Source organism: Pantherophis guttatus, chromosome 1 (genome assembly GCF_059756535.1).
Source record: "Pantherophis guttatus breed Tessera chromosome 1, ASM5975653v1, whole genome shotgun sequence".
NCBI lineage: Eukaryota > Metazoa > Chordata > Lepidosauria > Squamata > Colubridae > Pantherophis > Pantherophis guttatus.
The window spans coordinates 69,792,420-69,809,633 of NC_142063.1; the positions used below are offsets into that span (position 1 = coordinate 69,792,420).

Genomic DNA, 17,214 nt, shown 5'->3' on the forward strand with positions numbered 1-17,214 from the left:
GAGCAGTTTAAAGTGTAGAACCAATTATTAATTTAATTTATTTATTTTTATCCCACCTGTATCGTATTTTATAAGTAACTCAAGGCAGCGAATATACCTAATACTATTTCCTCCTATGTTCCTCACAACAACTATCTGTGAGGTGCATTGGGCTGAGAGAGAGTGACTGGCCCAAAGTCACCCAGCTGGCTTTCATGCCTAAAATAGGAGTAGAACTCATAGCCTTGTGTTTATTCCTTTTTTAAATAATTTTATTAAAAGTTTTTAAAACAAAGATACAAATTAAAACAGCGTAAGGGGGGAAAAAGAAAAAGAAAAAAGAAAGCTAAAAGTGCGAGCAACAAAAAAAGAAAAAGATACAAAGAAGTGGCTTCTGATTTTCTTCATACTAGTTATAAGTACGATTATAAATTTATCACTTTCTCTAAAGTTACATCATGACTCCCTTTTTTCTATAATCTATCCTGTCTAATCATCAAAATCATAAATAACATTCCATTTTTTTTCTTTTACACAAAAAGTGCCTAAGTCCCTTTCCAACAGTCAAAAATTTACATAGATATTGTTTTTTCTCTGAACAAAGAAGTCAGTTTGGCAATCTCAGCAAGTTCCATAATGTTCACCATCCATTCCTCTGGTGTAAATATTACCAAATTTGGTACTATGTCATATTAGCTGAGTATATTCCAAAAGATCTCCAAAGATATTAAAAATCAGGAGTTTGATATTTGTTAGTTTAACATTTGTTAAATAATTGTAACAATTAAAACTATAAGCAAATAGTAATTATTTATTACTAGTGTTTATTCATAGATCCTCAAATATGCTACATATCAGAAGCTCACAAAAGCTTAAGCCTTTTAATAAACTTTGTTAATCAGAAAAAGTGCCATCAGGCTTAGTTTTGTTGCCACCACAGATTTACATGGTTTTTTTTCCTACAAACATACTACACAGTACCTCACCCGCTCTTCCATCGCAATAATTGGTAAGTATTTCATGTTCAGCCATTATATAATTTATGGTAGGATTTGGGAAAGGGATTTCAATAAAATGTTTTGTTCCTAAAGACTTTTGTACTTCAGCAAATCTTGGGGAGTCTCTCCAAACCCAATGACATTTGTTCATGAATGCTTCCATCTTCATTAGGTAAGTTTTCACACTAGAAAAATTGGTATGAAACCTGTCTGAATGTTCATATTTATGGCAAAAAGAAAAATACATAATCATACCTTTATACGGCTGTCGATCCTATAGGTGAAAGCTTGATTCCACTCAGGATTTTTTGAATTGGGAACAGTTTCTGTCTTAACTACTTCACTTGAAGAAGTTGGTAGTAAAAGAGATACATAGCAATCAGATTCTGTAACTATAGAATAAGAAGGGGAAATTGTGACACCAAAACAATTAGAACATGGATTGTATTTTGTGTATAAGAGTCAGTCATAAACTGCAGAAGGCATGAGTGGAAGAAAGAAAATGTTTTCTACAAATGTAGATGAAGTGAGAACAGAAAGTCTGTAGGGTGGAACTCATTAAATGTTTATTGATCTGATTGCAGTAGATCTAGTTTCCATATCAGAGTCATTACAATAGAAGACAACAGTGAGACTAAGTTCTGGTTTCTTCAAGCGTAAGATCAAAACCAGGCCATCGAGCGTAACCACTATAGTGCAGCCCCTGCACTAACTTAGTGTGCAATACCACACTTGGAAGAGTAATTAATCTAGCTCAGCAAATTGCAATCTCCTTGCTTGCATCAGCAGTTCAGTTAAAACAAAGGAGTGGTGCGCTTTTCAAATGAATGAAGTCAAGATGAAGTAGTTCAAAACAGTCAAGCCGCTCTGTACACTGCCATAAAATCTCCCTTTGCAAGCCCATCACCACAAATCATTAGAATTAAGTAAGTAATTCGAATACTATTGGCTATATTTTGTTTAGCAGTGACAGAGTAACCAGCCTTTTAACACTGCAAAATGTTTTATTCTCTCCACCCGCCTCACACTTAATTTTAGCAAATACAGTAGTCAAAGCCCAATCAAGACTTATAACAATGATGCAAGGGCGACAATTAAATTTTATTTCAGCATCATTTGTCATATTTGAGAAGGGTGGGATAACTGGGGATGTGCAGTATATTTTTCCAAACTGTTTGAAGCTAAATGTTTGCAGTGTCCTGCATGAGTAACAAATTGCAATCCTCCATATGAAAAGGGGTTGTTTCAAGCACTTTGAAGTGTCTCAGGCTTGAGAGAGACCATGATTCCAGATCTCATTTCCAATTTCAAAGCACTGTTTTGAGCTTAAAAATACAACATTTTGCAAAGTTTTGAGCTTGATACAATTTAAAATTAAACTTTTACACACTCTTAGGATTACTTAGGAACTCATAGCAACATAGATGGCACCCAAATTTCTGCCTTCCAATTCCTCTGTCTCCTAATATCTGCCGCTTGAGATACTTAGACAGTTTTCTCATTCTGCCAAGAACTGTTATGTTGATGTATAACATAGAAAACCATCCTTTCACTTGGAAAAGAAGGACCTTGGAAGGGAAAAGATGAAATCGTAGTTCCGTAATGGTGAACCTATGGCACATGTGCCCAAAGTGGCACATGAAGCCATGTCACCCAGCACGCACGGCCCTACCTGTTTATCTTCTGGGTTTCTGGCATGCATGCAATGATCAGCTATCCTTTGAGTGCGTGGCAGTGCCGAAAACCAGTGTGTGCATGCATGCCAGCCAGCCAATTGTTGGGTGCACATGCGCGCCAGAACCCAGAAGTTCAACTTTTTTGGAGTGTGATCCCTTTGGGCGTGCAGCAGTGCCAAAAACCGCCCTGCACATGTGTGCCAGCCAACTGATTGTCGGGTACACATGCACGCCAGAGCCCGGAAATTTGGCTTTTCCAGAGGGCAATTCCTTCACGTGCGTGGCTGTGCTGAAAACTGGCCTGCGCATGCATGCCAGCCAGCTGATTGTTGGGTACACATGCGTGCCAGAATCCAGAAGTTTGGCATTTCTGGAGCGCAATTCCTTCACGCGCATGGCAGTGCTGAAAACCAGCATGCGCATGCACACCGAGCAGCTGATCATTGGGCGCGTATGCACGCTAGAACCCAGAACTTCAGCTTTTCTGGAGTGTGGCCCCGACAAGTGCATGTGCAACATTTCCGCACGACCATTTCTGCACTCGGTGCCAAAAAAGTTAGCCATCACTGTCCTAGTTCAAAGCATAATTACATAGACAAATCAATAATGACAGCTCAAACACCAAATAATCTAGTTCTCCAGAGCAGAATATCCAACCTCATTCCTATTGTTTGATTTGCTTCACTTCCTTTTTGATTGTGTGGTTCCCTTCTATACATTCACACATTTTTATATAAAAATCATCTTAAGAATTGTTACTGAAGGACTATATAGATATTATTACAGTAAACCCATAATGGCTATAATTTTTTTTTTAATTTGCTTTATATGCCGCCCTTCTCCGGAGACTCAGGGCAGCTTACAATGCGCTAAGCAATAGCCTTCATCCTTTTGTATATTTATACAAAGTCAGCTTATTGCCCCCACAACTGGGTCCTCAATTTACCTACCTTAGAAAGGATGGAAGGCTGAGTCAACCTTGAGCCTGGCGAGATTCGAACCTGCAGTAATTGCAGGCAGCTGGTCTTAATAACAGAGTGCTTTAGACCACTGTACTACCAAGGCTCATAATAAATCATGATTAATTTCTCAGTGCCCAGCAATGAATTAAATTATACAATTGTTCAATATAACCATTTGCAATATTTGAGGAAAGCAGTGGATTTCAGAATATATCTTCTTACTATTTGGGACCTTCCAGAAGGTCCATTTTAAGGGAAGTCACGATGTCAGAGAAATTTGTCCTTCTCCTAGAATTTTGATGTTGTGGGTTGGTCTCTTTTCTCCTGAAAAGGTCAATACATGTGTGCCATGGTTTTTGTCCCTTACCTATCATTCTTCTTTTCCCAATACACCAGTAGCCTTTTCTCATGAAACTACTAACCTAGTGATCTTTTCCTTCAGTCAATTCATTCATTTTCACCTGCGGTCAACACAAACTGAGAGATGTTTGATTTGGCTGACTATATTTTAGTTCTCTAGTCCCCACTTTCTTCCCCCACCTCCCTACACACACACTTTTGTTTTTGAATTTTTCTCCCTTGGGATGGGGCGGGGGGGGTCAGCACAGTGTAGCTGGAACCAGCATCATAATGGACAGGGTCTGGAGAGCTATCATGCATTCTTCTCCCTTTTCACCTTCCAGTGGGCATATAGGCAATGGTGGGATTCAGCCAGTTTGCACCACTTTGGGAGAACCAGTTGTTAACTTTCTGAGCAGTTTGGCAAGCTGGTTGTTGGAAGAAATCATTAGGGCAGAGAACCAGTTGATAAATTACTTGAATCCCATCACTGCATATAGGAGAATGAAAACAAAATGGCCACAAACCGAGAATTTCTAGAGAGATCCTCATATCTGCATAACACACAGGCTTCTCTCCCCTACTTTCTTGAAGCATGTGATATAAACACGTTTCGTCGTTGGAAGAGCCGTGATGGTGCAGTGGTTAAAGTGCAGTATTGCAGGCTACTTCTGCTGACTTCCGGCTGACTGCAATTTGGACAGTTCAAATCTCACCAGGCTCAAAGTTGATTCAGCCTTCCATCCTTCCGAGGTGGGTAAAATGAGGACCCAAATTGTTGGGGTCAATATGCTGATTCTGTAAACCACTTAAAGAGGGCTGTAAAGCACTGTAAAGCAGTATATAAGTCTAAGTGCTATTGCTAAGTGCTATAAGTATATTGTCTTAAGCCTCTTAAGAGTCTGACATGATTGGGGTGATATGATAGCAGTCTTCCAATATTTGAGAGGCTGTCACAAAGAGGGGAAAACCTATTCTCCAAAGTACCTAAGGGCATGACAAGAAGTCATGGGCCTGGTGGCTCAGCAGACTAAAAGCATTGTGATTAACACCAGCTGTCTGCAATTACTGTAAGTTCAAATCTCACCAGGCTCAAGGTTGACTCAGCCTTCCATCTTTTCTAAGGTAGGTTAAATGAGGACCCAGTTTGTGGGGCAATAAGCTGACTTTGTATAAATATAAAAAGTATGAAGGCTATTGCTTAACGCATTGTAAGCCGCCCTGAGTCTCCGGAGAAGGGCGGCATATAAATCAATTTTTTTTTTAAAAAAAAGTAACAGATGGAAAGTTATCAAGGAGAGAGCCAACCTAGAACTAAGGCTAAATTTACTGAAAGTTAGAACAATTAATCAGTGGAATGACTTGCCTCCAGAAGTTGTGGGTGCTCCAACACTGGAGGTTTTTAAGAAGAGATTGGACAGCCATTTGTCCGGAATAGTATAGGCTCTTCTGCTTGGGCAAGAGGTTGGACTAGATGACCTCCAAGGTCCCTTCCAACTCTGTTATTCTGTATTCTGCTGACTCTTCTGTCAGTTCAGTTTCTTCAAGTCCAGAACAATAACCAAACATTGGAAGAGAAATTACTCCTTTCATTCAACTTCCATTTTTAGTTTGTTTAAAATAAGTAGCCAGTTAGTTTAGCTTGTGCCAAATAACTAACTCTGTGATTATTATATCGTTATTTTATTTGGCATTATATTTCATTTTGAAATGGGATTGTTATAGATCGGGCACCCAAGTTTATTCATTTATTTATTTATATGGCCATCCATATGGCCATCCATTTTGAATCTTGAATCTTCAACAAATGAGTGAACACAGCCTTCAACAGAAGAAAAGAGTTGCTTGTTACAACAAGTGTTGCTACACTTGTTGAACTTTATCCCCGAGGTACTTTTTCAAGAGGCAACCGGACTTTCTTGTTTTTCTTTGAAGACATTTTGCTTCTCAACCCATTTGCACTACTCAGGTGACCCTGAGGACACAGATGAACCTCCAAGAGGCCTCAACAACTCTCTAAAAGAAGGCAAATGACCAGCATATAAATCCTTCCATTCTCCACCATCCAGTCAGAGCTGAAGAAGCTTCTAGGATGAGAAGTGAAACGTCTTCAAAGAAAAACAAGAAAGTCCAGTTGCCTCTTGAAAAAACACCTTTGGGACAACCATGACCTGGATGACTGAGAATCTCCATAGATATTGTTGAACATTACATGGCAGCTATAAGGACATTATACTATGAATTGTATCTTCTGCTTTCCTCCATAAGATTTAGGTACCCTTGTCAATGTAATTTATGTGTACAAAGAATGATCCGTCTAGTGTTATGGGGGTTTCAGTAACAACAGAGATACTTACGTATGTCTGCCTTCTGTATATTTCTGGCTCTCAGTATTCTAACTGTCAGGAGTCTGTATGGAGTTTCTTCTCTCTGTTAATAAAACAACAACACATAAACGTCGGTGTTTGGGTGATTAGATTTGGAGATATGGAGAACTACAAATGGGACAGAGAAGAAACAGCATGTAAGCTTCAGCGTTAGAGGGATAAAGGCCCTCCTGAATGCAAACACCCAAAATGTAGCATGTCTCAATAATGTCGTAAGCTCAAAGGCATCCTTTCCAAAGATCACACTGCAATATGTGGAAGAGTTTCCAATGCAGCTACTTTAAGGAGTTGCTGCATCAGCAGGATGCTTTCTTCCTTCAATTCTAAAGCCCTGCGCAGTCCAAATGGTCAGTCAGAAAGGGATAAAAGTTAATAGTAACCAGTTTGGTGTCAGCGTTGGAAGCCATATTAGGCTGGAAGCTTCCATGCTGCCACCTTTTCATGTGTGGGAAAGTAGGAGGGGGGTTTTAGTAGAGGGGTTGTCTGTAGACATAATAGCATTCTTCCTGTTGGTCAAGGTCAGGGCGATCCGGCATCTGGAGAAGGAGTGGTCGGAGTGCTGAGTCCAGATGGGACGGACATTGATTGGAGCATATGATCGACTGAGGAGTGAGGGGATGGTTTGGGGGGTTTTGATTTACTGAGGGAGAACCCAGACCTTTCAGATTCGGATTTTCCAGATGTGCCAGTTTACCTATTCTAGTAAAGAGAACTTTGGAAAATGCTTACTTCCACGTCTTTACTCGGAGTTGGGGTTTTCTGGAAGCTGACAGTTGGTTTACAGAGTGTCTTCTCCAGATAAGATAAGACTCAATAAAACCAGTGTCAGAGCAGACATTGAGAACGTACCTGAGATTGATCCATGCTGCTTGGACTGTTTTAATATTTATTTGGGTATTTGGATGGCATGACAGGCACTTTTTATTTGTCAGACAACATTTCACAGAGACCCACTAGACAATCAGCACTCAGTCTTTCTGGCCAAGAATTCCTCAAGCATATCAATAGCAGAGTGACTGGTTCTACTGCCCCAGCAAGTCTAAATTATTATCCTTTTCCCCACTTCACTAAAATAAAAGAGAATCAATTGTTAACTTTTCCCTGTGTTTTATGCTCTGCCTTTCAGATTCCTAATGTGGCTTGTGCTGCAAACTCTTCAGTATATACCAGCACCCTTCTAAGCAAGAAAGGGATGAACCCAAATAACCCTCCAATAAGACAGGGACCACCTCTTAAGTGTTCACTGCCTTGAAGGTGCATTTTCCTGTCCATGAACACAACAGACCAACAGGTTTATATTTCAAAATTGCTTGCAGTTGAATGTCCCTGACTAAAATAGTGTATAAAGGGGCTCATCGTGCTGGGATTATTAGGATTGCATTTATGTCTGGAAAATCTCCTAATGAGCTATTGCTATTACATATTACTTTTTCCATTGGAAACATTAGCATCATTTCCTAAAAACAATAACAGCAAGATGACATATTTATTATTTCATTATTAACAAGGTTTATAAGGCTGCCCAGCTCAAACAGTGTGACTTTGGCTGGCATGGCATACAGCATTAAAAAAAAGTCAACTCACACAAACCTACACTATATAACACAAAGTATATACAATATATAAATATAAAATACATAATGGTGACCCAACAAGTTAACAGAATAACCAAAAGGGCTCTCGGTCTCAATTGGCCCCCAATGCCTGGGGGACAATTTTCCTAAAAGTGAGCAGAATTGATGTGATTTCATGATATAAACTATGTCTTGATGGGCAGTGTTTGCCTTGTGATACCATCAAACATATTTTGTAACTCATGTCCTACAGCCTCCATGAAGATGCCTGCACGTCATCAAGCTGTATTTGCTTGAGAAATGCAGAAATGTGATTTGTGTCCAATAGCCCCCCACCCACCCAAAAAAACAGAGAAAACCACTAGCAAAACTGCAATTTGAATGTTCAGCCAAAAGACCCAGACATGGAGTTTTACTGGAGGGAGACATATAAATATGAATATATATTTTTTATAAATTAGATTTATATGCCGCCCTTCTCCGGAGACTCAGAGTGGCTTACAATGCGTTAAGCAATAGCCTTCATACTTTTGTATATTTTTTATACAAAGTCAGCTTATTGGCCCCACAAACTGGGTCCTCAATTTACCTACCTTAGAAAGGATGGAAGGCTGAGTCAACCTTGAGCCTGGGAAGATTCGAACTTGCAATAATTGCAGACAGCTGAATGTTAATAACAGGCTTTTAGTCTGTTGAGCTATCCAGGCTCTTCCTAATCTTGATAGTGGCACATAACATAAATAAATAACATAACATAAATGTGCATGTGACCACACATAGAATTATTAAATTTACATAGTATGCACATCAGAGTGCCAGTTCAACTCCATGTCTGGGTCCTTTGACTGAACATTCAAATTGCAGTAATGATCAACAAACAGCTTCATCAGCTGTGAACAGTATATACAAAGGGATAACATTTCTCCTGCTTCTCTCGTGTTCTGCTCAGAACACCTCCAAAAGCATGAGGGATATAGAATATAGAATCCCTCATGCTCCAAAAATCATTAATTTCTCATTCTTGGATATTATTGTTCTACAAGCGCAAAAATAACTCTGCCAGCAGCAAACCAAAAGCAGGAACTATTAGGACAACAATGGCAATATTCCCAAATAACAAATGCTAATCCCTACAGATGCAAAACAGCCATAGTTCTATTCTGACTTCCTTGGGATTCAAGTATGCAAAGCAATCTGTACAGAACGAATTGCTTCACATGCTTGCCTAACCTCCTAGAGGTTCAATTGATGAACCTGCTATACAGTACCAAGCCTGGCCAAGTGCCCAGGCCTTGTGAAATCAGCGTGGTAGTGATTACAGCAAAACACATCCTGAATATTAGGAAACTGGGGCTGGACCAGGATATGATGAGACATCACATCAAATGATTCCATTCTGACCTCACAAGGTGAAATTAGCATTCCCCAACCAACTCGTGGGGAAAGCCAACTATATGAAAATTACTGTGTGAATCAGCTTCCATGTCAAGTTGCATCACATTGCTTATGTATGGATACCAATACTGCGGAATGTGCCAGGAGGAAGAGACACTATTGGTGACTGTTTGAACAATTGTAGTCGAGTATAATCCTTCCACAAAGAGATGGAAGGAAACAAAATATGGAGACAAGAGCACAGTAAGGAGCAAAGTTAACAAAATGGCTATTGGTTATTGCCACTGAATCAGGAAGTAAGTAAACCATTAATCAGTAATTCAGTGGTCACTGCCTCAGTGTAATGTTATTGTTCAAATATTACATTTTTTTAAAAAAAGAGAAAAAATAGTAATTAAAATTTCTGCCCTCCCGTTACAACTACTCACAAAATGACCTGGCACATACATTACTCTAACCCTTGATTTGCTTAACAGTGCTTTGTTGATTAAACTACAATAGATACTTTCATCATCTTAAGTCAGAAACCATGGTTTATAAGCCATAATGGGGGGTAACACTAAAACCATACAAAATGCAGAGGTGGGCTGCTTGGGGTTCGCAGGGGTTCAGGAGAACCTCTAGCTAAGATTCTGTGCAGTTTGGAGAACCCCCAAATTCCACTCCTGGCTGTCCCTGCCGACCCAACCCCACCCCTCCCAGGAGTCCCCATGCAGCCCATTTTGGATGCAGGTAAGTGCAGGGCACGCACAGAGGCTCAGGGAGACCGAAAAACAAGCCTACCCAAAATTTGGGAAGTTCCTCCAGAGGGCCTCTGGAGCCCGGGGAGACCATTTTTGCCCTCCTGGAGGCTCGAAGAAAGCCTCTGGAGCCCAGGAAGGGCAAAAACGCCCCCCCCACACACACACACACCATGGTGCAGGAGACTGACTAGGCCACACCCATCATGGCCATGCCCACCCAGCAACCAGGCAGAGAACCCCTTGCTAAAATTTTTGAAGCCCACCCCTGACAATATGTGATAATGGGTGGTAACACTAAAACAAATTTGAATAAACGATGCTATGGCTTAATGTGTATGAACTCATTATATTTCAAAAATATATTTCAAAAAAAAGTATATTTCAAAAAATTCACAGAAACTGCTCAGAAAAAATATCAAACCTATTTATAATTTCCCAAACAAATCCACAAATAACAATACAGTTTAGACTAACATATATGTAATTAATTTTGTTTAAAACACTAGAGCACATCACTCCATGTTTTAACAGCATATTGTCCACCCTGCTGTTACTTTACACCAAGTACAAAATTTATCAAAAATCCAGTTTGAAAAACCAAAACTATTTCCTGTCTAGGGTGTCTTCATTGCATCGTCCAGCCTGTGTTGAAGTAATATAAAGTCTGTCCTCACTTTTATAATTTTGCCACAATAATGACCCTAAAAGATGCTATATATTGCATATGAGGTAAATGATACCGCAAAGAAATGGGGAAAAAATAGAAGATTTACGATGAAAATGATGACTTTTTGGCTATTATGAAACATTTCAGCTACAACTTACTGGTTATGATGTAGTCAAAGTTAAGTCTTTGATTAAGATTAAGAAATGCAAACTTTATTTAATTTACTTCAGTAATACTTATAAAATTTAGAAATTAAAACAATTATTATCAAATTATTATAGCCAACCAACCTCATCCTCTGGAAAACTACAGGCTGAAAAGGGGCATTCACTGGCATTACCATATTTTTCGGAGTATAAGACACTCCAGAGTATAAGATGCACCTTAGTTTTTGGAGAGGAAAGAAAAAAAAATTCTGCTTCTGCCTACCAGCATCCATTGGTATTCATCTGGCTAGCATCCTTAGCAAACAGCCTGGTCAGCTTCAGTACATTAGCCTGATTCAGCACAAGCAGCTGATTGGCGGGTGGATCGGCCTCCTAGAATACCCCCAATCAGCTGTTCCCAGAATTGAAGTTTAGCAACAGGTCGCTACACTCGCACGCATTTTGTTGGGGCAGATACGCAGCTTCAAAAATGCGGCTGATCATCGCAAGGCGCTCCAGTGAGTACAGCAGGCGAAGCACAGAACCAGTCTGACAAGGCAGCAACTGTTCTGGGTTGCCATTTTGGCCTCTGCGCCTTGCCTTTTCACCCTCGAAAAGCTCCATTTGAGAGGACGCACGGAGGCCAAAGGATGTGGGCGGGTGGGGGGGGCTACATTCAGTTTATAAGACACACCCAAATTTTCACCCTCTTTTAGGGGGGGCAACTGCATCTTATACTCTGAAAAATACAGTAATTCAGCTTTAAACTCTGACAATTAAAAGTATAAAAAGGAAAACAGCATGCCTACAGATTGAAACTTAAAAAGGAATGGACTTAATTATATAACCAAATAGCTAGATAGGAAGCAAATTGTACAGACTCAATCAGCACATATACAATTCGCCAGTCTTTCTAATCTGGTGTTCCCTGAATGTTTCTGTCTGCAATTGCCATCATGTCAATCTAGAATGGCTATTACAAACAAATGAACTGAAAGATAAAAGAGCGTAATCAATGCCGTTACATCATCTCTCAGGGATGTCCGCAGGATGTGATAAAAAAAGTCAAGATGGTAGCCACAATTAGACTCCACTGTTATTATGTATGTCACATGTGCTAATCTTGACCTTTTTTTAACCACACCTTGTACGTGCCTCTATTTTCTCCTCTTGCTGAATGCAAATCATGCCTTGACTCATCAAATAACAAACAAAGGTGTCAAGTCATATGGAATGGCAGCCAGGAAAAGGATTTAAAGGGGAAACTTCATTATCATCTAATTAGCCTACAAATTTATGAAAATCATGATCAGATTCATTAAACTGAAAAGGTATTCCCCCAAAATAATCTTCTGAAGTGAAAGATACAGAAATGGTTTTCTCTGTTGGACAGTGCCAAGAAAATAAATTTTCCCAAGAAGCTAAATTTATCAGTGTGCGATGTATGATCCAAAACTTGCCTGGAAACACAAGACAAAGTTGTATTGCTCTATTTATTCTTATGAGATTTCCACAGAAAATAAATTTATATCCAAACTTTTATAACATCTTACAGCAGCAGCAAGCATGACAATACAAAGTCTAGAAATAGCAACGGATGGGAGCTGCTACAAATCAGTATCAATTATATATGTGTGTGTGTGTGTGTGTATATATATATATATATATATGTGTGTGTGTGTGTGTGTGTGTGTGTGTGTGTGTGTGTGTGTGTAGGTCTTTGGTTATTTGGGTCTTCTCCCACGTAAAATTGGAAGTGTCTTGACGACGTTTCGACGAAGTCTCATTCGTCATCTTCAGGCTGGTGTTCTCGGCTTCGTGCTTCCAGGAGCAAGCTTCCATTGCTCCTAGAAGCACGAAGCCGAGAACACCAGCCTGAAGATGATGAATGAGACTTCGTCGAAACGTCACCAAGACACTTCCAATTTTACGTGGAAGAAGACCCGAATAACCAAAGACCTACATACAAACACCTGCGAAAACCTGAGAAAACAAATATATATATATTTCTCTGTTTTTAAACAGCTTTGTGACAGAACAACATTCAACAAATATAATTTTTCCTAGCATGGGATACAATTCTGTGTGCATCTAATGTTTAATTCAAAGAGACATGTTCATTCTCAAGATATGTTTAGGATCATGTCCTGAAATATCACCTTGGGTATTTAAGCCTGGGAATTACAGCCTTGGACTCTTTTGTAGAGACAATCTCTACAAAGTTTCAGTTTAGCTGCTTTGCAGAAACCTCTAGGAAAGGATATGATGGTTCATATCCTTTCCTAAAAGTAAACGGGAGAACTATTACAACAATTGTCCCAAAGGTGCTTTTTCAAGAGGCAACTGGTCATTCTGGTTTTTCTTTGAAGACATTTCACTTCTCATCCAAGAAACTTCTTCAGCTCTGACTGGATGGTGGGGAATGGAAGGATTTATACGTTCTTTGAAGATGTTATAAACGTCTTCAAAGAAAAACCAGAAAGTCCAATTACCTCTTGAAAAAGCACCTTTGGGACAACCATGACCTGGATGACTGAGAATCTTCCATAGACATATTACAACAGTTATTTAATTCAATATATGATCATGTAGCAGTTGCTCTCAGCTGGCACCTACAAAAACTCTAACATGAGCAAAGCAAAATAACTCATTAGATTCAATGCATATTCCAAGGATATGAAATGCTCACAAAAGATAGAAATTAAGTACCTAGGACTCTAATAGAAACACAAAATACCTCAGTGAACTTGAATGTACTTGCTGTTTCTTCACTCCATCTGGGTGACTATTTAACCACAATGTGTCACTCTGTTGTGGTTTGACATTGCAGGTGAGCACAGAGTTAGTGCTAATTGGAATTTGGAAGTATGGGCACTTGTGAATTTCAATATGGTAGATATGACAAATATGGCAGATTCTTATGAATAGTAGACACTGATATTTACAGTTCACATAAAACAAAAAAGACACTATCAAATGAAGTTAAAGATCTGTGTGGAAGGATGATGAAGGAGACATATTCATGTTAACTGGTCAACACAGCATGCTAACAAAACTTGCCTATTTTATTCTTTTTCTTTAATGGTTTTATTACTTTATTGCTATTTTGACCCAGCAGCATGTGCTATTTATATAAAACAATTCAAATGTTTTTGTACCTATAATAAAGGTAGGTTTGAGTGCAAATATATTTTCAAGGTGAATCTCAAGATTTCAAGCACAATTTGGGCATCATCCATAGAGTTCTATGTCACATTCTGTACCTGTGCACCAGTCCTAGTACTTGAAAATGAAGAGGCGAAGAGGTGGGATATAATGAAATGTACATTGTACATCTTCTTAAAAGATGCAAATGCTCATGCCCATGAAATAAGCTAAGAGTGAGAGAATGAGAAAAAGTATATAAAGAGGGGGAAGGAAATCACCTATAAATAAAAGAAAAATGAAATAAAAAGAAGAAAGGGCCTTGTAAGGTAGTGGTCTCCAACCTTTCCAGCTCAGGGGGACTGGCAAAGGCAGTAGCGGTAGCAGACATGAGTGGGAGGGGATGGATTCACACATATGCTCATCCACCACTTCTGTGGCCCAGTTTTGAATGGGCTGTGGCCTGGCACCGGGCCATAGACTGAGGGTTAGGGACCCCTGTTGTAAGGCATATGCTATTGATAAAAACAGTACTAATTTATAAATCAGCCTACTTTCAGCTGATTTCATATCCTTTCTGAAAGGATTAAGGGACCTATTCACATTTATTGTATTCTCCTGAACGCCTAACTAAAAAATGGGACTGAAAATTTTAACTCTGCCTACTTTAGAGGATCTAAGGACTTCAAAAGTTCTTAAATTTCAAAATAATCTTACAATTGTTGTAGTTTTATTATTGCTGCTGTCCCTGAATTTCATGGTTCTGCATCACTCTGCTATTTCTGCCTATCTGTGCTTCCTGATCTGAAGAAAACAGAAAGGATTTTCCTCACAACTTCTAGCCTTGAGCTTTAATAGATGCTTGCAAAGAAGATGTCAGTTGTTCAGTGAAAGACAGGTTACATCCACAGAACCCATTATCCACTATATAAAGACAAAAATCCATGCCTGACCATTTTCAAAGTAATTCACTTTTTTCCCAAAGCGTTTTTGTCTAAAATTAAATGAGAATAACTGCAAAATATGTGAAGATTTTCAATTTAGCACTCATACATTTTGTACATACCTTTTCCGGTTCTTCTCGATTGTTGGCTATGCCCTAAACAAAAACCAAAATAGATGTATTTAAAACACTAATTTCAAATACTGATTTGATACTTTTCAAGTATTTACTTGCATATGAGTACCATTAATATTGTTTATGGGGCTCCATCACTGGAGGTTTTTAAGAAGATATTGGACAGCCATTTGTCCAGAATGCTATAGGTTGTCCTGCTTGATTAGGGGGATGGACTAGATGACCTCCCTCTAAGGTCACTACCAACTCTGTTATTCTGTATTCTGTATGTAAGGATTTCTATATTCTGCCTAACTTTTCAATGGGAAAGAAGCATAAATATATTACATGATGTCTCTAAAACAGTAGAGACAATAGCAAGTCTCTAACAACAAATGATTTTCTTACCTCAAATGAACTGTAATTTGCTCCCATGGTAGTATAAGTTGCATATAATTCACTCCAGGAGCTGAGAATGGGAAACAGCGATAGAATCCACAACTGACACTCTCCTAACTGAAGGAGACAAGAAGATGTTTTAAAACATGATTCATGACCACACCTCTCTCTGAATTCCAGAAACATAATTCCCTCCCTCTCTTCCTTAGCCTGTTGAAGTAATCATTTTGGTTAATTTGAGGCTAGACTGCTGCCACATAGATATGAAGGAAGTCAGAATATCCAGTCAGTGATTACATTTTTATGCTGAGTCTACCATAACTTTGGCCCATTCTTCAGTTTGCAAAGACAGAAAGTCAGAGAATCAGGAAAAAGAGAGCATCGACCCGAGAATAGATTTAATATATTAAACATTTTAGGGTGGAGGACTAGGTTTTGGGGATCCAGTACAAGGTTAGCAGATTTGCTGTCTACTGTATAGGAATTTCTACATCCTTCCATACAAAAATGCAGTCTGTGGATTTAAATTCATTACAATTTAATCTCTGTGGTCTTCTAAGGAGTTTACTGTATATATGATCTTGCTTCATTTTTATTGTCACAGCAGCTATTTTATGGGGTAGATTAGAAGAGAAGAAAATGATTGACTCAAGATCATCTTTTAATTTCCATGATTTAGGGGGAACTTGAACCTGGGTTTCCCTAATCTCTGTAGCTAACATGTCTATCCTGGGATTATCAGCATTTGAAAGGAAGAGGAAATACTTAGAATACAAATGAATCATGTCCCCCAATTAATTAATTTTTTTATTATTTCAGTTTATATGGCTGCCCATCTCAAATTCCTTACTCTGCTCTGCTATATAAATTTATTTTTATTCCTTTATTTTTTCACATTTTTGAACTACCAATCTCCCTCAGATAGATAGATGAATAATTTAGTGACCTCCAGGTGTGTTCAGACACAGCCAGCAGCAATTTGCTTCCAAAATTTGCTTCCAAATTTTTAGTGAGATTCTATAGAAAAATCACTTTTTTGAAAATAACCGGTCTTTGAAAAATGAGCACAATTCAGTTCAAATTCAGCTAAGCTAAATTCAAATGCTAAGGCCCTATTAGTGTCAAATGATATGTTGAATGTACTCATAACATCAGTGGGACTTTACTTAGATCTGCTCAATGGTATTATCTAGTCAATTTGTTTGAACTAGTAGTTAAATTTTGTTTTGCTATTGCTGGGCTTTTTCCTGAGGGAATCCCATTGGGGCCTGGTGCTGGTTGGTCCATCCATTTTAGGAAGCCTGAGTATTATGTCTCTGGCATCCTACTTCAGAGGGACAACGACTTGCAATGAGAGGCCAGTGCACTGTGCAGTTTGGAATAGTAGCACTTTCACAGGTAGTCCTTGTTTAGTGACCACAATTGGGACCAGCGAGTCAGTCACTATGTGCCACAGTCACTAAGCAGAAAATCATGTGACCACAAAGGGCTTCTAACCTTGCTTTCCATTCAGCCTTAACTGAAACAATGCTTTGGCCACGACTTTTTACTTCCATGTTGTTTGTTAACTCTGGTTGTTGCAAGTTGGTTGGGAAGCACATAAATGGTGACCACATGACCACAAGACAGTCATAAATGTGAGGATTGGTCACAAAGCTATGTTTTCTTATATTGTTGCACCTTTGAACAAGTGCCAAATTGGCAGTCAGTAAGCGAGAACTACCTGTATTAGACCATTATTTGGAGGG

At 38.9% G+C, this 17,214-nt stretch overlaps 1 protein-coding gene across 1 annotated transcript in view; it reads right to left on the reverse strand.

The window, feature by feature from the left end:
* Positions 1–15,588, reverse strand: part of LOC117665644 (cytosolic phospholipase A2 epsilon-like) — a 55,443-nt gene extending 39,855 nt beyond the window's left edge. Inside the window, exons 1-4 of the mRNA XM_087876029.1 lie at positions 15,476–15,588; positions 15,077–15,109; positions 6,312–6,384; positions 1,233–1,369 (exon numbers count right to left, since the gene is read on the reverse strand). Coding sequence (XP_087732155.1) covers positions 1,233–1,369; positions 6,312–6,384; positions 15,077–15,109; positions 15,476–15,502 — 270 coding nt within the window. The 5' untranslated portion in view covers positions 15,503–15,588. The remainder of the gene's footprint in view (positions 1–1,232; positions 1,370–6,311; positions 6,385–15,076; positions 15,110–15,475) is intronic.
* Positions 15,589–17,214: the final 1,626 nt, after the last annotated feature.